Consider the following 26,064-nt stretch of genomic DNA (forward strand, 5'->3'; position numbering starts at 1 on the left):
GTCCTTTTTTTCCTCCAAAGGTAAATGTGTTATTTCCATTACAACATCACATGGTTACTTGGAGGTGGATCCGGCTTATGATCGTATTCGAATCTAGCCATTAACAACATGATCACTTGGGGGCTTCCTGTTCAAACATAGGTCATATTCGAACCAAAGAGAACATAGCTGTCGATACCCACTTGATTGGCAAATTGCCGAGCTCATTGGGGAGTTTTTCTTGATCATATTTGAATTATAGCTTAACCCCCTTTGGGAACCGACATGGATCGTATTTGAATCAGCGTCGTTAAACATCTCTTAAGGTCATTTGGGGGCTTCCTGTTCAAACATAGGTTGTATTCGAACCAAAGAGAACATAGCTGTCGGTACCCTCTTGATTGGCAACGCCAAACCCACTGGGGGCTATATGATCGCATTCAAATCTTAGCTTAACCCCTTTGGGACGGTTCTCTGGTCGTATTCGAACTAGAAGCCCCTAAGTTTTGATCTTTTGGTTTGCAATAAGTTCTTTTGATCATATCAACAGTGTGCAAGGGCGGTTCTTACTCTGCCGGCTTAAATTAGATTAATAATGTTGATAGCATACAATAAGCATTATCAATGCTGTTGAGCCGGGCTTGAGTTCTCAACCTCATTATTTGGGTTACATAAACCGGAAGTGTACTTGACGGCTGGCAGGTATGCTCTTATGGTTATCTCAAAGATATAGTCGAGAGCCGGTCTCTTATGACCTTGATTCATATTCTGGGTTATATGTAAAACATGTGATTCTCCATGCGGTAAGCCGCCTAGAGACTTGTGATTTGTTTTCCTATGCAGGGCAATTAAAGACAGCTCTTTAAGCTTCAGGAAGGTAAATGATTAAACATAACCCGGAGGAATATAAAAGAATAGCTTCAACAGAGTTAAGCGCTGCACACGTGCACGATGGTACGACAAAGTTAAGTGTTTGTCCTACTCTATTACAAGACTCCCCGAGTCCAAAAGACGAGGCATTGTTTTTAAGGCATGTCTATAAGCCGCCTAAAAATCAAGGTGCTTGTTGGGTCGAAGCTTCCGGCTCATCCCTCTCCGCTCCTCCGGCTGTTTCCATGACCTGGAAGGTTGATGATTTCCAGTCAATGCCGCTCAAAGCTTCAAATTGAGCCTCGTCATCAATTAACCCGGCCGGGTCAACTTCCGGGGCGAAGGTATGCTTACGAGTCGGAGGGATCAAGCTGATTGCTTCATAGCGTGGAGTGGGGATCCTCTGATTTTCCGCGTCATAGCCCGGCTGATACTTGGTAAGGTCGGTGGCATTCCCAATCAGGGTGGCCACTGGGCACACGCTCTTCACACAGGCAGCGAAGTCTTTCTGGTCAAAGGGGGTGCCGTCTTCCTTCAGGCTGGGGTATCCAAGAGCGATGTCGGCCGGATCTAGCTCCGGGAGAAAAGCCTTGGCCCGGCTCAGCGCAGCTATAGCTCCGGCTCTTGCAGAGGCCCGTCTTAGCTCTTGGAAGCGCTGAGGAAGAACGGCAAGCCGCCTGAGTACGTCTGCCAGGTGAGTCGGAACCTCGTTGGACAGAGCCACAACGGCTAACGCACGCTGTGACCCGGTGTAGAGTTGCTCCACCAAGGTGTACACGGCCTTCAGCTTGGTCAGAACATTCTGATTAAGGTTGGAGCTTCTGGGACCTGTTTAACAAAGTCAGGTGAGCTGAATGGCAATGGTGGGACTGATAAGGCATAAAAAATGTAAACTTGTTAAAGGCTGGCAGAATGACTCACCGAAGATTGCGGAGACCATCTGTGACACATGGCGTTTTAAGCCGGAGAGTTCGGCGGTTCTCTCAGTCAGAGCAGCCTCTGCTTTTTCGGCCCGGCTGAGCAAGGGAGTTCTCTCCTCGGCCCATGTTTTTCTTTCTGTTTCAAATTTCTTCTTCAGCTTTTCTTGTGCAGCAACACTGAACTCAAATTTGGCATTGGCCTTCCGGGTCTCAGTTTCCTGAGTCTTCAGGCGGTTCTTCAGCTCAGAGATTTCAGATTCCAATTTCTTGCAGGCAGCCTGTACAAATTCCGGGTTACAGTTTGAGTAGTTATGATACAACATTAAAGTCCCAAGCACTTTGCAAGCAAAGACACTTGGCACTTGGGGGCTAATGTATGCTGAAAGATTCTATTTACAATTGCCGGTTCATGAAGGTAAGCCGGAAGTTAAGTCTACAACATATTCTATCATAAGTAATAGACTTGGGGGCTAGCATGGTAAGGATGACTATGGAGTAAGCAAGAGAGTTGTACCTCAGATTTTTGCTGTATCTGCTTTACCATGTCAATCTCCAGGTCCCGGCTGTTGTGCACTTGACCAATGTAACCAGAAACAATGTCTCCAATGCTCAAGTTCGCATAGTCAGTGATCTCTAGTCTGGCCCTGCGGTGCTCCAGCAGTTCTTCTTTGGCAGAGCATTTGGCCAACACAGTGGGTCTCCCCGGCTCGACAAACTCTGTCCAGGTGATTACAATGTACGGGTCATCGGCCGGCTGAGCTGGGCTGGGGATCTCCAGGTTAGTAGAAGCCTCTATGACTGGCTCGTCAGTTGGAGCGGTGGTTTCAGGAGCTGAGGCAGATGGCGGCTCATGAGCAGAAGCCTCCGGTTCAGCCAGGACCGGCTCTTCGACCGGTTTATTCTTCTTCGCCCTCTTGCTGAGCTTTGCTTGAGCACTGAAAGGACAAAAGGTTAGTATAAAAGCATGAGTAAGATAAGCACAACATAAGATGATCATCATTACCCGGGTGCGGTCTGGAAAGCCGGCAGGTTAGATTGCATAGAGTCACCGGAGGAAGGTGAAGTTTCCTGATAGTTTGAATCAGACGAATTGAGCGGTTGACGAGTGACGCCCGCTAAAGGATGAAAAGGGTATAAGTTGGAGATAACCTTGGTCCGGCGCTTCCTTGATGCTTCAGGTAAGCCGGAGGAGAGGTCTGCATCCTTGTTGGCCTGGGTTTGTCTCCGGCTCTCATGAATCTATTGCTTCAAAAGAAATTGAGGATCTTGATAAGCTAAAGGATGGGAAAATCTTACTTTCTGGGTTACTCTTTGGACTTTTAGCCTTGTCAAGGGCTCCGAGTCGGAAGAAAGTATAGTTACCTCTTCAACCACCGGGTTACTCGCTCCGGTGTCCTCCTGCTGTTAATCAGTGTCGATAACATGGTTAAGAACAACAAAATAACAAGAGAAGAGCATAAGAATGAAGGGTTACCTCTGACTCGGAGGTGTCCTCCAGATGAAGCAGGTCTGAAGCGCTAGGTTTACTCCCCTTCTTGCGGGGAGCGGCTGTCCTGGCGGCTTTCTTAGCCTTCCTGGCTTTTTTAGCCGCCTCATGATCATACTTGACCTTCCAGAACTTATCATTAGCCTGAAAAATACAACAAAGATTTCTTAAGGTTCAGATGAAAACTATTAAAAGGGAAAGCAAGGTGCTCAGGTCAGTGGCTTACCGCCGGAGCCGGGTTAGCTTTGCAGAAGGGGTTTAAGCCTGTCCTCCCGCAGTCTGCCAAGCTCTCGTTCAGGAGGGATTTGGTCATGTCGTCAACGACGTCCTCAAGTAAGTCGTTGGGGCTGTGCCGCAGAGGGTCATCCTTCCGGCCCGTGTAATCACACATTAAGCCGGGGCGGCGGCTCAAGGGAATCACCCGCCAAGAAATCTAGACCCGGACCAGATCAACGCCGTTGAGGCCATTTCCCAGGAGAGCCTTAATCTTGTTGATGGTGGGGTTCAGGGGTTGACGCTCAGCTTGAGATAGTTTGTCTAGCAGGGGGTGATTTGGCTCCAGACGCAGGGCACGAAAGCCGGGCAGAGGGTTCTCATCAGCCGGAGAAGTATCCTGGCAGTAGAACCATGTCTGGTTCCAGTCCTTTGGGTGGCTTGGCGGCTCAGCATAAGGAAAGAGGCAATCTCTCCGTCGTTGAATGGAGATTCCGCCAAGTTCCAAGCTAGGCCCGTTGGCACACTCGTTCTGGCGGTTCAGATAAAACAGCTCCCTAAAGAGCAGTAGGCTGGGCTCTTCTCCAAGATATACTTCGCAGAATACTTGAAAGTTGCAAATATTTGACACGGAATTGGGTCCTATGTCTTGCGGCCGCAGATCGAAGAAGTTCAGAACATCTCTAAAGAATTTTGAGCCGGGAGGTGCGAAGCCCCGGCTCATGTGATCAGCAAATATCACAACCTCTCCGTCTCTTGGTTGAGGTCTTTCTTCAGACGGGTCAGGGGCACGATAGGACATGACCTCCTTTTTGGGCAGGTAACCCGTTTTCACGAAATCAGCTAAAGTATCATCAGTAACATTGGATCTCATCCAGTTGCACGTGATGGGTGCCTTGGGAGCCTTGGGCGGCATTGTGAAAGACGAAATCCTATGACAAAAGGAAATGTTTGGTTCAACTATAAGCCAGAGGAAGTTTACAGGTCAGTATTCAAGATGGCGGCTTATGAAGGGGCCTAATGACATATGACTAATTGTGTCGGGTTATCTAAGCCACTATGGGCATCGTGAGTAATTCAAGTTGTTTAAAACTCTAACATAAATGAGCCAGAAATTTCACAGCGCATGGCCTCTTTTAAGCCGGAGATATGAACCGCCATAGCTAACAGATGCAATTTTTGACTAAGTGTGGTACAAACAAGTTTCACAGATCGCAGTAATTATTTTGGATCAAACGATCGACTGGAAAGAAAAAATTTCTAGACCTAGAAGCTGATACAAAGAAGTTCATGAGCTCTAAGGAGATCTCTTTGCAAGTAAAAGGGACATGCTACTGTTGAAAATGGATGCGAAACAACTACCGCAGGAGCTCCGTACTACTTTTGGATCAAACATGACTGTAGTGAAAGAACTACAAGAAAATCGTGATGAACTGCAAAGAACAGGGAAGAACTTGGAAACCCTAATGCAGATTTGACATTTGAGAAGGAGGAGACTTACGGCTGCAGGTTTGCTGTGGAGAGTCGCCGCCGTTCTCTGGACTGGCTCAGGTTGATGCAGCGACCGAGGTTGAGGAAGACGAGATGTGCGGCGGCGGCGGCGGCGGAGCTCCAGCGGCAGTATAGTAGCGAGAGGAGGAAGATGATGAAGGCTTATGGGCCGGGCCTATTTATAAGGCACGGCTGGTGAATGGGCGTGAGAAACGAGGAGGCCATGACGTGATTATCTAGCCACGAAAACGCCTCGATTTTCAGGATAGCCATTAAAGATAAGATCTGTTGGGATATGACAGAATAAAAAATGAACTTAATGGAAGATGACGTCATGGCGGGTTACCAGGAATCCAGAAGATGACGTCACGGCGGGTTATAACCTTCGCACAAATATAAGCCGGAAGATTTTCTCTCAAAGGGATTGAAGATTGACATGAAGCGGTTCAAATCAATCTGGGGCCTAATGTTGTGGATATAACCATTAGAGTCACCCGCCCAGGAGGGGCCGGGTTACTCATAATGGTCATCACGCGAAGCCCAGTACCAAACTTGAAGACGGCGGGTCAATAATGGGCTTAAGACCCGGAGATGGCTTAAGGCCCGTAGTGATAACCGCTGTTATGGTAAAGCTTGTAGTGTAAGGCAAGAATAGTTAAGAGTCTGAGCCGGACACTGTTATGAGCCGGCCGGGACTCTGAGAACAGCTGGGCGTCAACCTCTCTATATAAAGGGACGACCCGGCGGCGGTTTAGGGACGAGTAAGACCAAATCGATAACCAGGCTGTACGGTTTAGCTCCTGGTCGTTGAAACCCTAATCAATACCACCTCAACTGGACGTAGGCTTTTACCTTCACCGTAAGGGGCCGAACCAGTATAACCCTCATGTTCCTTGTCCCGTTTAACCCCTTTAAGCTTCCTAGCTGCGATGGCTCCACGACTAAGTCCTTGCACGAGGACATCTGCCGTGGCAATTCCACGACAGGGGGCGCGAGCTCACAGTGGGCGGCGGGCGAGGTCGAAGCCGGCGGGCGCGAGCGGCGTGGGCGGCGCGTCGGGGCAGGTGCGCCGCGCGGCGAGGAGCTCGGGGACGGCGCGCAGGCGGCATCGGCGCTCGGGGAGGAGGGCGCGTTCGGCGTCGGGGGTCGGGGAGGAGGCGCCGACGTCGGGGGACAGGCGAGACGATGGCGCGCGGCAGCCTGGCGGCGTCAGGTTCGGCATCGACGATGGGAATGGCGAGGGTGGATGGGAAAATTCGTAATTGCTGCTTATAAACGAGGCACCTGTAGTCACAGTTCGAGCCACCAACCGGGACTAAATGGTGAAATTTGGCCAGACCAAGCGGCGGGAAGCCAGGCCTTAAGTCCCGGTTGGTGGCTCCAACCGCAACTAAAAGCCCCCCTTTAGTCGTGGTCGAAGTCGCCAACCAGGACTAAAGGTGGTGTGCTGCCAGGCGAGGGGCGCGGTGGATGCTTAGTCCCACCTCGCTAGTTGAGAGGGGCTCGCACCGGTTTATAAGCGCCGTTGCGGCTACCGTGTCGAGCTCCTCTCTAAGCAGGCCTCTCTGGGCCTATTGATTCTGTGCTGCCCTGTGGGGCCTACTAGGCCGTACGGGCCTGCATCTTTGCCCAACTATAGGTTGGGTTTGTAGTCGTATGCAGGCCGTGGCGGCCCAGTACACGGGCATTTTATTTATTTATTTTCCAGTTTTTTTGTTTCTTGCTTTATTTATTTTCTTTTGTTTCTGAGTTGTTTTTTTTGATTTACTTAGAGTTGTTGAGTGAATCTTTTTGCCTTAGGTAAAAAATTATAAACTTTCTGTTACTGCCAGTAGTTTTCAAATTTGGATTGTTTAAATTTGAATTATTTGAAATTTGTGTAAATCACTAGTTTGTGAATAACTTTACTTTAAAAATAGATTTTTTCAGTGATTCTTTTTTCTGCTATTTAATATTATTGTGTTTTATCATTATATTCAATTTTTTAATTCTTAGGTTATTTAAAAAAATGAAATGCCTTTTGTAACAGACGAGTTTTCGTCAGAAACCCTGATACTTCGAAAGAGATTGTCTAGTTTGTACACGAAGTGCATCTGGATTTTGCCGTAACCCTCTCAACTTTTTAGCACATGCTATGTGGGTGAAATAATGATACCATGCCAACTTTTAACCTTTTCAGAGTTCATTTTTAGTGCTTTTCAATTTCAGGGTCATTTAGCTCAGAAAAATCAGTAAATGCATGAAAATAGCAAATGAAGTCAGAAAGGGTTGAAAATTGATGACGTGGCTTTGCATGGTGCATACTAAACACACAAAAAGACTAGAGTTAAAATAAGTTAAAAAAATGAACTGCCTTTGTAACAGATGAGTTTTGGTCCGAAACTCTGATACTTCGAAAGAGATTATCCATGTACACGAAGTGCATACAGTTTTTGTCGTAACCCTCTCAACTTTTGAGCACATGCTAAGTGGGTGAAATGATGATACCATGCCAACATTCAACCTTTTCAGAGTTCATTTGTAGTTCTTTTCAATTTCAGGGTCATTTAGCTCAAAAAATCAGTGAATGCATGAAAAATAGCAAATGAAGTCAGAAAGGTTAAAAATTAGTCTGTACATAATATTCCTTCGCGTTTCAAATGCTAAAACACATAAGTACCCTAACTATTACAAAGATTCCCTCCGGTTTGTCTGAAGTGGCATTTTCCAGATATATAAGTCCGGAAACTCACTAGAGAAGAAAGTGATGATAGTGATGACTGATACGTCCATTTTGCATCATGCTTTTATATTGATATTTATTGCATTATGGGCTATTATTACACTTTATATCACAATACTTATGCCTTTTCTCTCTTATTTTATAAGGTTTACATGAAGTGGGAGAATGCCGGCAGCTGGAATTCTAGACTAGAAAAGGAGAAATATTAGAGACCTATTCTGCACAACTGAAAAAGTCCTGAAACTTCACAGAGCATGTTTTTGGAATATATAAAAAATACTAGGCAAAAAAGAACCAGAGGGGGGCCACCAGTCAGCCACAAGGTTGGAGGGCGCACCCTACCCCCTGGGCACGCCCCCCGTCCTTGTGGGCCCCTGGCATGCCTCCGACACCCATCTTCTGCTATATGGTGTGTTTTGACCTGGAAAAAATAAGAAGAAAGCTTTCGGGACGAAGCGCCTGAAGGAAATATGCCCTAGAGGCAATAATAAAGTTGTTATTTATATTTCCTTATATCATGATAAATGTTTATTATTCATGATAGAATTGTATTAACCGGAAACTTAGTACATGTCTGAATACATAGACAAACAGAGTGTCCCTAGTATGCCTTTACTTGACTAGCTCGTTAATCAAAGATGGTTAAGTTTCTGAGCCATAGACATGTGTTGTCATTTGATGAACGGGATCACATCATTAGAGAATGATGTGATGGACAAGACCCATCCATTAGCTTATCACTATGATCGTTCAGTTTATTGCTATTGCTTTCTTCGTAACTTATACATGTTCCTATGACTATGAGATTATGCAACTCCCGAATACCGGAGGAACACTTAGTGTGCTATCAAACGTCACAACGTAACTGGGTGATTATAAAGATGCTCTACAGGTGTCTCCGATGGTGTTTGTTGGGTTGGCATAGATCGAGATTAGGATTTGTCACTACGTGTTTCGGAGAGGTATCTCTGGGCCCTCTCGGTAATGCACATCACTATAAGCCTTGCAAGCAATGTGATTAATGAGTTAGTTACGGGATGATGCAATACGGAATGAGTAAAGAGACTTGCCGGTAACGAGATTGAACTAGGTATGCTGATACCGATGATCGAATCTCGGGCAAGTAACATACCGATGACAAAGGGAACAACGTATGTTGTTATGCGGTTTGACCGATAAAGATCTTCGTAGAATATGTAGGAGCCAATATGAGCATCCAGGTTCCGCTATTGGTTATTGACCGGAGATGTGTCTCGTTCATGTCTACATAGTTCTCGAACCCGTAGGGTCTGCACGCTTAACGTTCGATGACGATTTGTATTATGAGTTATGTGATTTGATGTACCGAAGGTTGTTTGGAGTCCCGGATGAGATCACGGACATGACGAGGAGTCTCGAAATGGTCGGGACATAAAGATTCATATATTGGAGGGCTACATTCCGAAACCGGAATGGTTCGGGTCGTTTCGGATAAGTGTCGGAGTACCGGGGGTTACCGGAACCCCCCGGGAAGTTATTGGGCCTCATGGGCCTAGTGGTGGAAGAGAGGAGGTAGGCCAAGGTGTGGCGCGCGCCCCCCTAGCCCGAACCTAATTGGACTAGGGCTAGGGAGCCGGCCCCCCTTTCATTCTCTTCTCCCTCTCCTTCCCCCCTTCTTCTTGTGGAAGTAGGAAAGGGGGGGGGGCGAATCCTACTTGGAGTAGGACTCCCCCCCTTGGGCGCGCTTCCTCCTGGCCGGCCTCCTCCTCCCTCCCTCCTTTATATACGTGGGGAGGGGGCACCCAAAGGGACAACAAACAATCTCTTAGCCGTGTGCGGTGCCCCCCTTCACAGTTTTACACCTCGGTCATATTGTCGTAGTGCTTAGGTGAAGCCCTGCGCCGATAACTTCATCACCACCATCGCCACGCCGTCGTGGTGATGAAACTCTCCCTCGGCCTCAACTGGATCAAGAGTACAAGGGACGTCATCGAGCTGAATGTGTGCTGAACACAGAGGTGCCGTATGTTCGGTGCTAGGATCGGTCGGATCGTGAAGACGTACAACTACATCAACTGCGTTGATAAAAAGCTTCCGCTTTCGGTCTACGAGGGTACGTGGACACACTCTCCCCGCTCGTTGCTATGCTTCTCCTAGATAGATCTTGCGTGATCGTAGGAAAATTTTGAAATACTACGTTCCCCAACAGTGGCATCTGAGCCAGGTCTATGCGTAGATGTTATATGCATGAGTAGAACACAAAGAGTTGTGGGCAATAATAGTCATACTGCTTACCAACATGTCATAATTTGATTCGATGGTATTGTTGAATGAAGCGGCCCAGACCGACATTACAAGACCGCGTTCATGAGACTGGTTCTACCGCTGTGCTTTGCACACAGGTGGCTAGTGGGTGTCTGTTTCTCCAACTTTAGTTGAATCGAGTGTGACTACGCCCGGTCCTTGTTGAAGGTTAAAACATCACACTTGACGAAAAATCGTTGTGGTTGTTGATGCGTAGGTAAGAACGGTTCTTGCTAGAAGCCCGTAACAGCCAGGTAAAATTTGCAACAACAAAGTAGAGGACGTCTAACTTGTTTTTGCAGGGCTTGCTGTGATGTGATATGGTCAAGACGTGATGATATATAAATTGTTGTATGAGATGATCATGTTTTGTAACAGTTATCAGCAACTGGCAGGAGCCATATGGTTGTCGCTTTATTGTATGAAATGCAATCGCCATGTAATTTCTTTACTTTATCACTAAGCGGTACCGATAGTCGTAGAAGCAATAGTTGGCGAGACGATAACGATGCTACGATGGAGATCAAGGTGTCAAGCCGGTGACGATGGTGATCATGATGGTGCTTTGGAGATGGAGATCAAAGGCACAAGATGATGATGGCCATATCATATCACTTATATTGATTGCATGTGATGTTTATCCTTTATGCATCTTATTTTGCTTGGTACGGCGGTAGCATTATAAGATGATCTCTCACTAGATTTCAAGGTATAAGTGTTCTCCCTGAGTATGCACTGTGGCTACAGTTCGTCGTGCCGAGACACCACGTGATGATCGGGTGTGATAAGCTCTATGTTCACATAAAACGGGTGCAAGCCAGTTTTACACACGCAAAATACTCGGGTTAAAATTGACGAGCCTAGCATAAGCAGATATGGCCTCGGAACACTGAGACCGAAAGGTCGAGCGTGAATCATATAGTAGATATGATCAACATAGTGATGTTCACCATTGAAAACTACTCCATCTAACGTGATGATCGGACATGGTTTAGTTATATGGATCACGTGATCACTTAGATGATTAGAGGGATGTCTATCTAAGTGGGAGTTCTTAAGTAATATGGTTAATTGAAGTTTAATTTATCATGAACTTAGTACCTGATTGTATTTTGCATGTCTATGTTGTCGTAGATTTAACGACCAATTATTTTGGTCACTAGCAATCAGACCACGCCATGTCAGATCCACCGTGGCAAGCTGACGTGGCAGATTTATGACCAAATGAAAAGGTCATAAAATAGAATCAGCCCGGTCCATTTCAGCCGTCTACATGGGCCAAGCCCAATAATTCAGCCCATTTAATGTTTTTTTCTCATTATTTTGCTTATCTGCATAGGCCTGGCCTAATAATTTGGCCTTTTATTTTCTGGGAATGGAGCCTTTTTCTGATGAATTTTTTTATAGTCCACTATTGGTTTGGGCCACAGCCTTTTTAGTCTAGTTCTAATTTGGGCCTTGGCCTTTTTATTTTCTGGGATGCAGCCTTTTACAAACTTTTTTCTTAGAGTCAACTCTTTTTTTAGGCGCAAGCATTTTTAGTCTAATTCTTGTTTCGGCCTCGGCCTTTTTGCAGTCCAACTAAGTTTAGAGCCCAATTAATCCAAATAATATTCTGTGATCCAAACAAAACTCAAATAATTCAGAAAATGCATAACAACATAGCTTCACAGCTTCAGAAAAGGCATAACTTCACAGCTTCATAACCACATAGCTTCCAAAATGCATAACTACACAGCTTTACAGGTTCAACAACAAGTGCTCCCAGGTTCAAATAGCAAAGTGCAAAATGCAAAATGCAACCAGGTTCACAAGTGCTCCCAGGTTCACAAGAATCCCAGGTTCACAAGTGCTCCCGGGTACACTTGCCAAGTGCAAAATGCAACAAACTGCATAAGTTCACGACCTACTACGACATAACTTCAGAGGTTCAAAGACAAACTGCACAACCATCAAACTACCTTAGCTCCAAAGAGAGCCATCAAGTGGGCTAACTTCTCATCCTGCTCTCGAGACTTCTTGCGCTGTAGCTCAAGTTCCTTGTCGCGTGCCGCTTCAGCTTCTTCTGCCTTCATCTTGATTGCCGCCAATTCTTCTTGCATCACTTCAGCTTGAAGCTCCGACCTCTCCAGCTTTTGCTCAAGATCACGAACATGAGTAGCCACAGCAGCAGTTGCTTTTCCGGAGTTGTTGCTAGATGACTGGAGTGAGGAATGTGCTTTGCTTGACTTCGGTCTTGAGCACTTCATCAATAATTTGAGCAACAGACTTTGGCTCTTCACCTTCTGGTACCGACGCGTCCTTCATTTTTTCCATCTCAAGCTAGCATATGGAGGAAAACGATAGGCATTAGTGGGAGATCTATTTCACATTTTGCAAACCAAACCAAGCAAGATAAACCAAACCAGCACACAAATGGATTATTTGAAGTGACCAAACCAGCACACAAAGTCTATACATAGATATTTTACTCAAACTCAAACAGAAGAAGATGATGACTAGTAACTTGACAACATTATTTGACTAGTAACTTATGTGACCTGGAGACATGCAATTGGAACAATATGATCACTTCATTAAGCCTAGAATGGTGGTTCTATATAAGATGGCTACAACAAGTTATGATATCTTTGTTGAACTATCAAACAACATCAAAGCATGGAACATAGCGTGTGTTCTTGACATGAAACAGCATCAAACAGCATCAAAGCTGGTTGTGAATCAAACAGGGGTGAGGTTTCTAGACAAAAGTTTGAACTGGCTGGACAAAGCATGGAGTGACTTACTATAGCAGTCTTGAATGGCTCCGAAAACCCGCGCTTCTTGCTATTGTGGGTGGCCTTAAACAAGTCAATCGCAGACAGCTCCTCACCCTTACGCTCTTCTTTCTGAAATGTTTTTCAACAAAAATGAAAATGTTATTCAGCAAGAATCATAAATGTTATTCAACGAGGATCAAACGGTAAGGTCTCTAGAGAAAAGTTCTCACAATGGCAAAAATGTGTGTTGTGTAGTGCCTGGAACCAATTCTCTGATTGTACACGACTTTTTCTCGATTCATCTTGTTCGACACACAGGTTTCCAACAAAAAAGCATACTGTCAGTATGATCTAGCACTAGCATATCATGTGCAGAACATAAAGCAGCAAACAAAGCAGAGACAAACCTTGTGTCTTGTGGTAGACCACATCTCCACCAGAGCTTGCCATTCACCATCCGTCAGATCTGGCACCGGAGACTTGATGCTGACTTTTTTTGCGGCTACCGTATCAAAATACTTCTTCTTGATCTGATGGCGTCTGTTCTTTGAATTTTTCTGCAGAATATCTTTGCACGCGGTCTTGATGGTCTCCGAGTCCGTCTTCATCTCAAAATTTGCCTACAATGACATCAAACAAGGTAGGAACAATATTAGTGATCATGCATAGGTGCAACAGAAAATAGATAGCACATTAACTACGAAACAAGTAGCTTACATCAACTTTCCCAATGTAGTTCTCCAATAGACTAGCATTTTTTTGTATAGCTTGAAGTGAGAAAGAACCGGCAGATGGCTTCTTGTAATGAGTCCACACTCAGAAGCAAGCTTTGCTGCCTCTGGACGCTTCATCCCTTCGGCAATATGGATAGGCACCTTGCTACCAAGCGACTTGGTGATTCTCTCTAGCCCTTTACCCTTTTCTAAGTCTAGTCTTGGTAGTCATTGTATCTGAAAATGAAATTGAAGTCATAAATTAGAATAAGCATACATGATCATTCCATTTGGAAAATGCACTAGTAAAAGAGAGCATTGCAAAGGTCAACTTGCCTGGTTGAAGCACAAGCTGTTGTTCTTCTTCATTGATGACAACATTCCTGTCAATAGAAGGTGCAATAGGGCTGAGGTCTGTGTGGACAGTGCCTGCTTCATCTATGCAGATAGTTCCTCCTCCATCTAGGCAGACAGTGCCACTTCCATCCATGCGGAGAGTGGTTCCTTCATCCATGGGCGGCAACTCATCACCGATTTGCACCGAGGTCTCAGAGTCCATGCGCAGCAGACTTTCCCGATGGTCCGTCGCAGTCGCCATCTTTGCTTTATGCCTTGTGACTCTATCAGGGGCAGGTTCATCAGGTTCTAGGATCCTCTTTTTTTGTCCTGGAGCTGGGTCCATCACCCTTCCTGGAGGCATTGCAGCAGATGTTTCTGAGCTCTTCCTCTTCTTGCTGACTGTCTTCTTAACACCAGGCCTCTTCGTCCTAGATTCCTTCAATGCCTCGTATAAACAGCACGAAAAAAAGCATTAGATCACAAGAGAAATATGTGAGCACAAGGAAACACATAGCATACAAGAACCCCAACCCTCCAAGCAAGACAGAGTTTGCACCTTAACAGTCTTCTTCACTACGACATCATCCACTTCCTCTCCAAAAATAACTTCATCCTCCTTAGGATTGTACTCTGGGTCATCATTGATAACTCCACTACCTTCTTGAACCTCATCATTTCTACCTTGTTGTACATCATTTGTTTTCCTAATCATCTACGCTATTGCACCGATGCCAAGGGCCTGGAACATTCGATTGTTCCTCGTCATATTTCTAGCCCTAACCTTCTCGTACTCGGTGAGAGGCTCTTCTTTGCATGATAAAGGAAACGTAACTATTAGGTGAATGTTTGGAATGCATGGACAGACAGCCAAACATATCTTATGATATTTTATTAGCATTTAATCCTAGTTATTCAGGTAAGAAAGAGTAACAGCACACAGGCACAATTAAGCCAGCTTATTCAGATTGCAGCAATACATTTCACTTAGCATATTAAGACACGGATTTTATGAACTGATAGTATAACCACAAGGAGCAAGTTGCATACCAACGGTTGGCCTCATGTTTGACCTTGTCCTCCTTGCCATGGATGATCTTGAGGTGGTGCTTGCAAAATAGAATAAACAACAATCAGATACAACAGGGATAAAGTAAAATGATGCACTTGTATCAATAAAGGAAAGCATTTGGACCATCATGCACATACATGTGAAACAAACTTGATGGATCAACAATACAGTGATCTAGTGTTATTAATTAAGCAAACATGTAAGTGCACTAAACAAGCATGCATGTACACTGGAAAGATATGAAGCATCTCTTAATATCTTCACTACATCAAGTAGGAGATAGTAATGTACATCAAGAAATCTGCCTAGTGCCTCATATAAAGTACACAACAAGCAAGCAAAGTGCTAGTAGTGCTGCAGATGCAAACCCTAACCCTATGTATGCTAGCAAGGAACTGAATTGAAGCAAACTATATATGTGAAGCAATGCATTAGCAGTAATATATGTGAAGCAAACTACATCAAGCTAAGTGAATTAAGGTTGTGGTACCACAGACAAGAACATAACTCACATGTATTCCAAAGATATATAGTTGGATACAAATACAGTGCACATGAATTATACTTCAGCAATGTGGATAAGCAAAAACAACTGTTTACAACAATTACTTTTATGTTTTAACTTGCAATTTTATCCATTTACCTGCAATCATCTATAAGCAAATGAATTACTCAACTGTTTTCCCTAATGGAGGCAAGCTTATGCATTCAGAGCAACTAATTGCCCAACAGTTGATGAATAAAGAATCAAGCAGTGTTAACAATAATACTAGGCCTTGAAATCATGCTTATGCAGGCAATTTAGAAGTGTATATCATGAGGACCTTCAAAACTACTAGATGTCGCCACTGGTAAAGCATGAAACAACTATACTTGTAGAAGTACAAAAGCAGATGAAAAAACTATACTCAACTATTGATTAAGCCACCTCTACACACCAAAAATGGCTACAGACTAGAAGACACACAAGTTAAGACATTTCGACAATTAGAATCAACCTTGTATATTACAGCACCCAAAATTATCTAGCACCAATCTAGTATATATTAAAACTAGTCATACAGCCTTAACACACCAGGAATTCCAATACCACAATAAGTACTAAGCATTCTCTTGTTCACTGGAAAGAAGAACACATGCTTCTTGCGCATATCAGAAAAGAAGAACACTGCTACAAACCCCATTCCCTAATAGTGCTACTCATAGAAAAGTGCTACAAGCAAGAAGAACCAGAGGGAGGTCTTCCTCTGACACCATCCACTTCCTCATCCATCCCCACCCCCTAAGATCATGCACTTCCTCTCCATAAAACATGAAGCAGACTACCAGAGGGGGATCGAACGAACCACCAGGACATCCTAACCCTAGAATCACCAGGAGCTCCTAGATGAACATGAACAAGAACCACCAGGAGCTCCTAGATCGACCGAATCCTAACCGTAGATCGACCGGGAGGGGATCTACCGAACCCTAGAAGATCGAGGGGAGAAGTACCTGCCGTCGTCGATCGTCGATGATGTGGATGATGTAGCTGCCGTCGTCGATGTAGTCGCCGTCGTCGATGTAGTCGTAGCCACGGCGGTCGCTGTAGCCGTCGATGTAGCCGTCGATCTAGCCACCGTTGTTGAGGGGAGAGGGAAGGGTGGATTCGTCGTCGGGGAGGGTGGCGCCGCGGTGCGGCGGGGCGGCGCAGCGGCGTGGCAGGGCGGCACGGAGCAGAGGAGGGAGTGGGAGCGGGGCGGCGCAGAGCAGGGGAGGGGCGGCACGGAGCAGGGGAGGTTCGTCGATGCGGGCGATGTTGGGCAGCACGACGCGGTGGGGCGGCACGGCGGGGCGGCGCGGAGGGAGGGAGAAGCGGCTAGGGTTGCGGGAATGGGTAATGGAGGGGAGGGGAGTGTTAGTGGGAGAGGGAGTGGTGGGTCCCGCCTAATAGTGGGAGTTGGAGTGGAGGGAAATTTTGGTGGGGTGGGAGGGAAAATTTGGTGCTAGGAGGAAAATTTTGGTGCGGTGGGAGGGAAATTTTCACCAGTTTTTAGAGGTTTTGAGGCAGAAAAAATGGGGTTTTTTTGTAAACTTTGTAGAAATCATGGTTAAAATCATACCGAATAGCTCAAGAAAACATCGGTATTGTAAGTTTAGTATTTTTGCTAGTCGGTAGGCCACATTTGATGATGTCACGCGGAGGTCTCCCATATTTTTGATTTTTTTGAATTTTTTACGGTGTTTTCAAAAACCGGCCGATTTCGTCGCGGCGGCCGTCCGTGGCTAGGGTTTGAGTCCTGCCAATCTGTTGTCGATTCTGTGATGAAATGCCTACCTGTGATGCTAAAAAGGATTTTTAGCGAAAATAACAGGCAAGCTATGGAGGACCCGCAGTTCAAATTCCAGCCGGTTCCAGCTGAATCGGCCGAAGGTTGTCTGAATGGCCGGGAGTAGCTACGAGGATCGGAAAAGCATGATTTTTGGCGGCCGTCTGTAAAATAGGGTCTACTTTGAGATAGACATGGAATGGCGCTGTTTGGGGTGACCCTCCTTGTAGCCGCTTTACGAAAAACGCATGTTTTTAGCATTCAAAAAATGAAAAACGGTTTTTTTGTGAAACAAGTTGGAACCTAGCTTTGGCAACATAGTTTGCCATCACAAGACGGATGCATGCGCCAAATTTGGGCATATTATCACAAACTATTCAACGAATGCGGCCATATCATTGCTAGTTAGGCTTGAAATCCATGAATCTTCGTTCATGGTAGGTTGTTTTTGAGAACACCTTTTCAAAAAAGCATCGGTATTGCAAGTTTAGTATTTTTCCTAGTTGGTAGGCCACATTTGATGATGTGACGCGGAGGTCTCCCATTTTTTTGATTTTTTTGAATTTTTTACGGTGTTTTCAAAAACCGGCCGATTTCGTCGCGGCGGCCGTCCGTGGCTAGGGTTTGAGTCGTGCCAATCTGTTGTCGATTCTGTGATGAAATGCCTACTTGTGAAGCTAAAAGGGATTTTTAGCGAAAATAACGGGCAAGCTATGGAGGACCCGCAGTTCAAATTCCAGCCGGTTCCAGCTGAATCGGCTGAAGGTTGTTTGAATGGCCGGGAGTAGCTACAAGGGTCGAAAAAGCATGGTTTTTGGCGACCGTTCGTAAAATAGGGTCTACTTTGAGATAGACATGGAATGGCGCCGTGGGGGGTGACCCTCCTTGTAGCCGCTTCACGAAAAACGCATGTTTTTAGCATTCAGAAAATGAAAAATGTTTTTTTTTGTGAAACAAGTTGGAACCTAGCTTTGGCAACATTGTTTGCCATCATAAGACGGAGGCATGAACCAAATTTGGCCATATTATCACAAACTATTCAATGAATGCGGCCATATCATTGCTAGTTAGGCTTGAAAGCCATGAATCTTCGTTCATGGTAGGTTGTTTTTGAGAACACCTTTTCAAAAAAACATCGGTATTGCAAGTTTAGTATTTTTGCTATTTGGTAGGCCACATTTGATGATGTGACGCGGAGGTCTCCCATTTTTTGATTTTTTTTTAATTTTTTACGGTGTTTTCAAAAACCGGCCGATTTCGTTGCGGCGGTCGTCCGTGGCTAGGGTTTGAGTCATGTTTTTAGCATTCAAAAAATGAAACTTATATTGTTTCATACATGAGCATGCACAAAAACCCATAATTTTATCTTTCATCCATGAGCATGCATAAAAAATTTCAATTCCCATCAATTACCAAACTGAATATTCATAATTAAGAAACTGACATGTTTAGATGACACTGTCCTACAGCATCCATGAGCAGGCACAAAATTAAACCTGACATACTTAACATTGACATGTTCAGATTACACTAACAAGCTTAAATCTAACATGCTTAACATTGCCACTTCATTTCTTAACATCTTCACTCCTCCTTCTTCTCCTTCATCAACCTGATGCGCTCAGAGTGGCGAATCCCAATGTGGATATACTCCTCTACCACAATTGGCATGGTCCTGTCGCCAAGCTGTGGGATTGCAGGCGCCACCACCATCACGAGGTCATTGTCAGGCACCACCATTGCGAGGTCATCATTAGGCACCACAATCGCGAGGTCGTCGTCAGCCACCATAGCAAGGTCGTCGTCCGGCACCACCATAGCAGGGTCGTCGTCAGCCACCACCATAGCAAGGTCATCATCCGGCACCACCATAGCAGGGTCGTCGTCAGCCAGAATAGGCTGCTCCTCGTCATCCCCGCTCTGCTCCTCGTCATCCCCGTTGCTGCTCCCATTGCCTGGCCAAATGCAACAAAGTGTGAACATGGTGTTGTCGTCGTGCTGGTAGAGGAAGCCAAAAGGACAGGAAGAAGAGAGGCAGCGAGCTTACTGGCATCGTGGTCGTGCTGGTAGTACATGCGGCACATGGTGTTGTCGAACATCTTCACGGTGAACATGGCGTCGCCGTCATAGCGGAAGACAAGGAAGTGCCCGAGCTGTAGCTCATGGGCGCGGGCGAAATGATCCCAGTCGGGCCCTAGGTACATGTGGCCTTCGCCATCGAACACCACCAACACGTCCCACAGCCTGCGAAGCCCGCTACCGGTCTCCCGCAGCTTCACTTTGTGGGGCTCACGGCCGGCGAGCATCTTCGCAAACTTGTCAGGCAGCCTCTGCAGCGAGGGTCAAGCAGTGGTTAATTGTGCTAATCAAGCACTAGACAGCAGAGTGATGATAATTAAAGAGATGAGTGTTGATAAATATACCTGCCTACTGCAAGATTTCTCAATTACGATCTCGAAGAACTCCAAACCTTCCAAGCCAGCCATCTCACTTCTCTGAAAAGCAACATTGTAATTAAACAGCAAGTTACCATAAACCGGACTGGACATAAATAGGAAACAAGCACTTCAAAAAAGTAGAATATTTACTAGATGTGTTTGCCAGGGCCTCAATTTGGAATACTACTATAAATGGCAATGGCCTCAATTTGCTCCTACTATATCTTGGCAAAGGGGCAATCATCATCAGCAACAAGAATAACAACATCATGTGCACCCATCAACATCAACAACACCCATAAGGTAACCACAACAAAAATAACAACAGCAACATCATCAGGTGACCACCAACAGCAACAACACTTAAATCTACTACAAACGGACCAGAACACAGCTAGAACCATATCTACTATAAATGGACATTGTTACATATCTATAAATGAACATATCTGAACATTGGCATAAATGACAGAAAATATCCCTATCTAAACCCATCCATATTTGAACATTGGCATAAACATATCTGAACATATCTATAAATCTACTATAAATGGCAGAAAAGGTATTAAGGCACAAATTTCTTTACAGAGGGAGTACAACCTACTGCATCAAACCTAACCATAAATATCAACATTTCTTCATGGCAAGTCAAAACCACACTCATTTCTACTTTTCAGCACTACATGTATATTTATGTCACAATCCAAAGAGGAAGGCCAGCATTAGGCATTGCCTTGCAAGCTACATTGAGGCAAACAAGGTTGATTTCATCATCAAATCTGTCACTGAGCTTTCCTGATACTTTAATTAAACACAACCTAGTGCATCTAACCCCAACCAAAAATAATAAAAAATCCTCATGGCAAGTAGAGCCTACACTCCACTAGTACAGTACTACATGGAAACCAAGCTAGGCGCCCAAAATTAAGATCAGAAACACCAATTAGCTACTCCATCTCGTACTAAAAAAATGTATCAAATATCCCATATCAGAAAAGTTTAGTACAAAGTTGTACTAAACCAGTGACAATTAAGATGGATTAGAGGGAGTATCAAATTTGAACAGAGGAAGGTGTCGGCGGATTCATATCCATAATTTGAACCATAATCCTTAACTGAATAAATTCCCACTAATCAAACCCTAATCTAATCCAACCCTAATCTAATCTAATGCAGTCCTAATCAAACCCTAACCAAATCAAACCCTAATCTAATCCAATCGCTATCTAATCTAATCCAATCTAGGCGGGGGCAAGAACCCTAATCAAACTAGTAGCAGAAAACTAAGTTAAGAGGAAGGAGAGAGAGAGAGAGGAAGGATTCATACCTCATGAGAGAGAGGAAGGAGTCGGCGACGGAGGGAGAGGAAGGAGTCGGTGGCAGTGGGAGGCTATCGCCATCGATGGAGGAGAAGGGGATGCGGCGGAGAGGAGGAGTGGGTCGAGTGGAGAATGGAGAGGAGGAGCGGGTCGAGTGGAGAGGAGGAGTGGGGAAAAGAGTGGGTCCACTTGTCAGCAAGTTCTGTTTTTGCTACGTGACTGGTTTGGTATATTGAAACGGGTGGGCATAGATTACAAAACCAACAGCCTCTTCCTAGCCCAGTGGTAGAAGCACAGCGAAATAAGCGCCAGATCGTGGGTTCGAGCCCCCGCTCGCGCATATTTTTTGGTAGCTTGGGTAGAGTAGCAAAATGGCCCACTTGTCAGTGAGTGGGTCGAGTGGCCCACTTGTCAGCGAGGTGTGTGTTTGATACCTGACTAGTTTGATGATTTTAAAAGAGATGGCATAGAGGAGAAGACCAGTATCCTCTTCCTAGCCCACTGGTACAACTCTGAAAACTATATGATCAGTCCAAAATATTCAGACATCATCATTTTGCACCAAAACAACATCCCTCCATGACATGATTTTTTACCAACAACAACATCTTCATCATCACAACAAAAAACAACATCACTATTTTGCACCAACATCTCAATTCAGTTCAAAAAAACTTCAGGATCATTACAACATCATTTTGCATTACAACTTCAGGATCATCACAACCAACACTTCTGACCAAAACTAAGAAAATGGCACCAAAACTACATCACTAGAGCCACTATGCATTTTGCCTCTCCATCACTAGAGCCATCATGATCACCAAAACTACATGATTTTCCCTGAAACATCATGATCAACCATCATCTACCTCTCCATCACTACAACCATCAGTCTCATGCATTTTGCTACCTGGAGAAAATTGCAGTACAAAAACTACATCAGGAACATGTAGTAATAGCATTAGCTCACCAAGGAGACCAAATTTACCTTTGCTACTCATCGTCGTCGATACGAAAACAAGGAACTCTATGCCCACTCCTATTTTCCTCATCATCACTACAATATTGCAGCATAGTATGATCAGTCCTGTTTTCCTCATCCTCGCTCTCATGTCCATCTGCTACCACCTTTCTTCTTTTCTTGATGCCTTCAACTGTTGTAGCATCAACGATCACACGTTCCCGGTCCCTTCGCACTCTGCTTTGCACCGGAACTTCCATAGAGTCATCATCAGCTTACAACGGAACTTCCGTAGAGTCATCATCTTGGTATGTTAGTCCACCATCACCGGGGCCCTTTTCCACTTCAGTTTCAGTCACACTCCACAAGTGTCTGTGCTCAAAGTTTTGCACAACTCGCCATTTTCCGTGCAAAAGAGTGCCTGGCAGATAAAACACCATTGTTGCTTGTGTTGTTAGAATAAAGGGATCACTCTTATACCAGCACCTTCCAGTGTTGATGCTTTTGAAGTGGCCATCATATTTGACAAAAGAGTCTCTCTTCTTCTTGCTACCAAGCTCAAACCAGCCACAGCGAAATAAGACAACCGAGCGATGGATGCCTCCACTAGAGTTGTACTGCAACTCTATGATGCTTCTCAACTGACCATAGAAGTCAATGATCTCACGATCATGTGACCCCTCAGTGATGATTCCACTATTCCGTCTCTTCCTTTTTTCCTCGCGGTCAACAGTGTGGTACCGGACACCGTCAGCAATGCATGCTGAATACACTCTCACTCGCTTATCCGGTAAGCATGCCAAAGCATATAGATCATCACTGACCTTCTTCTCCTCATGCAACTTTCCAATCTGCACAAATAAACCATTTAGCAAACAATGGTATTTAATAATTGGTGAATAACACAAAAAACATCAAACATGTGGCTAAAGATCTCACATGATTCTTAAACCAATTAGCAAACCCCTTGGCAACCCTTTTATCAACATTCATCTTGCTTTCTTACTGATTTAACTCTTCCTTGCATTTCATGCAATGCAAACAAAACATGTGAATTAAAACATTAGGCTGGTGCCAACCCAAGCAAAAAATATATATAATGAGTGCACAAGATATAACGTACTCGATATGTGGTAGAACCTCGGCGCAATTGCTGAGCACATACCAAACCATCTTGTCATACTCATCACCAACCTCCAAGTATTGTGAGGCTCCAAGAAAGTTCACACCATGGTTGAAAACAGAGACATCACCACTTTGCGAATCAGACCGCTCTCTATTTCTGCCCGGCCGGTTCCATCTTGTTTCCACATCGCCAAAGTATCTAGAGCAAAAAGTCAAGCTCTCGTCAACGACATATGCTTCAGAAATAGAACCTTCAAGTCTTGCCGTGTTTCGCACATAACGCTTACAAGTAAGCAGCCTTCTTTCGATTGGGTACATCCAACCGTATTGCACAGGGCCTCTAAGCATTGCCTCTTTTGGTAACTGCACCGCCAAATGGACCATCACGGTGAAGAAAGCCGGAGGGAAAATCTTCTCGAGCTTGCAAAGAATAATTGGGATTTCTTTTTCAAGTCTTTCTAGTACAGTTAACTTGAGTGTTTTGCAGCATAGTTCTCTAAAGAAATTTCCCAGCTCAGCAACCGCTTCATATATATCCTTGTCCATGATTCCTCGGAGGCCCGCCAGTAAAATCCTTTGGAGGAGGTTGTGACAATCATGTGTTTTCAGTACTGAAAGCTTGAATCCATCAGAAGTAACACACTTTGCTATTTTAGCAGCATGACCATCTGGAAATTTCACCACTCTTAGGAATTCACAGAATGCAAGCTTTTGTTCTTTACTCATTGTATACCATGCTCGTGGCATTTCAAATGAATCTTCATCTTCATTGTGCTGTAGATGCAAATCTTCTCTTATGCCCATGTCCTCCAAATCAAGCCTAGAACTAACCGTGTCCTTTGTCTTCCCTTCAATGTTCAAAAATGTCTCTAGCAGATTCTCGCATATGTTTTTCTCAATGTGCATTACATCGAGATTATGCCTTAATTTCAGATCAACCCAGTATGGCAGGTCCCACAAACAAGACCTCCGGTCCCAACATTGACCTTCCTCATGGTTTCTTTTCTTCACAAGCTTTCCTGGTCTCACATCTTTCTCCTTTTCAAGTTGCTGCTCTAGCTCTTCTTTAGTGAATTCAGCTGGCTTGTCACGGGTTTCATTCTCACCATTAAAATCTTTGCTTCTTCGCCCACGATGGTTTCGGGGAAGAAAGCGGCGGTGCCCAACATAGCAGATCTTGCTCCTTATTCTCTTTGAGCAAGGGTCTTTGTCACAATGCACACATGCCTTATAACCTGCTGTGATCCTCCCAGACAGAGTGTGCAGCGCCGGGAAATCATGGATGGACCATATGATTACAGCACGTAGATTGAACTTTTCTTCCAGACTCAAGGCATCGTATGTTGGTACACCAGTCCAGAGCTGGAGCAGTTCTTCTACAAGGGGATCCATAAAGACATCAAAATCCTTTCCTGGAGACTCTGGACCCGGGATAAGCAACGGCATCATGAAGTTGGACTGATCCATGCATGCCCATGGTGGCAGGTTGTACGGCACCACAAAAACTGGCCACATGCTATAAGACGTGCTCATATTCCCAAACGGATTAAAGCCATCTGTGGCAATGCCAAGTTTTATGTTCCTTGGATCTGCAGCAAAATCTAAATGTATACTGTCAAACTCTTTCCATGCCTCTCCGTCCACTGGATGGCTCAGCTCATTGTCCACAGGTTGCCGCTTCAGCTTGTGCCATTGTACCTCCAGCGATGATTTCTTCGAGATAAACATCCGTTGCAGCCTTGGTATCAACGGAAAGTGCCTCAGTACCTTCTCCGGTATTGACTTCTTCCCATCAGCATCTTTCCACCTAGAGGCATTGCATTTTGGACAGTTGTCATGCTTTGCTAAATCCTTCCGAAACAAGACACAGTTATTTGGGCACACATGTATTGAAACATAACCTAGCCCCAGCCTGCGGATTATGCTCAATCCTTCATCATAAGATCTGGGAACACAGCTATCAGGGAATTGCAAGCTCAAAAGGCGGAGTATTGCGTTGAATGCAGCATTGCTAATCCGGTAGAAAGACTTGATGTGGAGTAACTTCACGGTGAAGGTAAATATTGAAAATTTACCCCCTTCATGAGCTGCGCGCTTGGCCTCCTCTAACACCTCAGCAAACAACGACTTCTCTCCATCAACACGATCTTCAACATCGTACAGACCCTTCAATAGGTTAGGAATCCTATCATCTTGATGCCCATCCTCTTCCTCCAAACCAACATTATCTCGCAAAACCTTTTCCATGAAATCAATGCCAGCATCACCACCACCCATCATATGAGGGGCTTGTGTATCAGCTTCAAAATGTTGAGGTTGTCCATCTAAAGGTTCTCCATGATATATCCATCTATCATATGTGATGGACATCCCATTAAGAAGCAGATGATCTTCCACTCTTCCTTGAGCCATTCTTGAACAGTTGAGGCATTTGCAGCATGGGCAAAGAATGTGAGCATCTTTGGCAAAATTTGCCCGAACAAATGCCATGAAATCATCAACTCCTTTCATATGTTCTTTCGAAAACTTTCTAACTCCTTTTCTAATCTAGCTTCTGTCCATCTGCCAAAGACAACAAATTGTTGCAACTTAGGAAATCAATCTAAGTGCATCAACATTAATTAATGAAAATGGATGGCAGTAATGGCACCCAACTTTATATGCTAACTGCCTAACCACGACATTCAACTATTTCCAATTTCACACTACTTTAGTCCAACTTGGTGGACAAAATAAATCAGCATTCAATATTTACTCATGGCATGAATCAGTCAAATGGATCAGGATCCTATTTACTCAGCATTCATTATTTACTCATGGACAAAATAAATCAAGAATTTAGAACAGAGAGCAACATCAATTTCAGGATCCTGTTTCAGGGAAAGAACAACATCAATTTCATTAACGCATTTTACTCTTGGACAAAATAGAACAGAGAGCTCTGTTCTATTGATAGCTGACAACATAATTCACCACTATGAATTGACTAAATTCCAAAAGAATTCTTCACAATTTCATCAACAACAATTCTCCTAACAATTTCATCAACAGAAATTCTCTTCACA

The 26,064-nt window shown here is 44.6% G+C and overlaps 2 protein-coding genes across 2 annotated transcripts; both read right to left on the reverse strand.

Annotated features, from left to right (window-relative positions):
• Window positions 1-18,562: 18,562 nt before the first annotated feature.
• LOC120967368 (uncharacterized) lies at window positions 18,563-21,031 on the reverse strand. The gene is made up of 4 exons (XM_040393937.3): window positions 20,919-21,031; window positions 19,577-19,648; window positions 19,201-19,483; window positions 18,563-19,108 (listed from the first exon to the last, which is right to left on the reverse strand). Exons 2-4 carry the CDS (start codon window positions 19,637-19,639, stop codon window positions 18,738-18,740), a joined length of 717 nt encoding a protein of 238 aa, XP_040249871.1. The 5' UTR covers window positions 19,640-19,648; window positions 20,919-21,031; the 3' UTR covers window positions 18,563-18,737.
• A 736-nt stretch (window positions 21,032-21,767) lies between these two features.
• LOC120966840 (uncharacterized) lies at window positions 21,768-25,411 on the reverse strand. Its single transcript, XM_040393396.1, has 3 exons — window positions 23,351-25,411; window positions 22,521-22,725; window positions 21,768-21,823 (listed from the first exon to the last, which is right to left on the reverse strand). The coding sequence occupies exons 1-3, from the start codon at window positions 25,409-25,411 to the stop codon at window positions 21,768-21,770; spliced, it is 2,322 nt and encodes a 773-aa protein (XP_040249330.1).
• Window positions 25,412-26,064: the final 653 nt, after the last annotated feature.

Source organism: Aegilops tauschii, chromosome 6, assembly GCF_002575655.3.
Source record: "Aegilops tauschii subsp. strangulata cultivar AL8/78 chromosome 6, Aet v6.0, whole genome shotgun sequence".
In the NCBI taxonomy this organism is placed as follows: Eukaryota; Viridiplantae; Streptophyta; class Magnoliopsida; order Poales; family Poaceae; genus Aegilops; species Aegilops tauschii.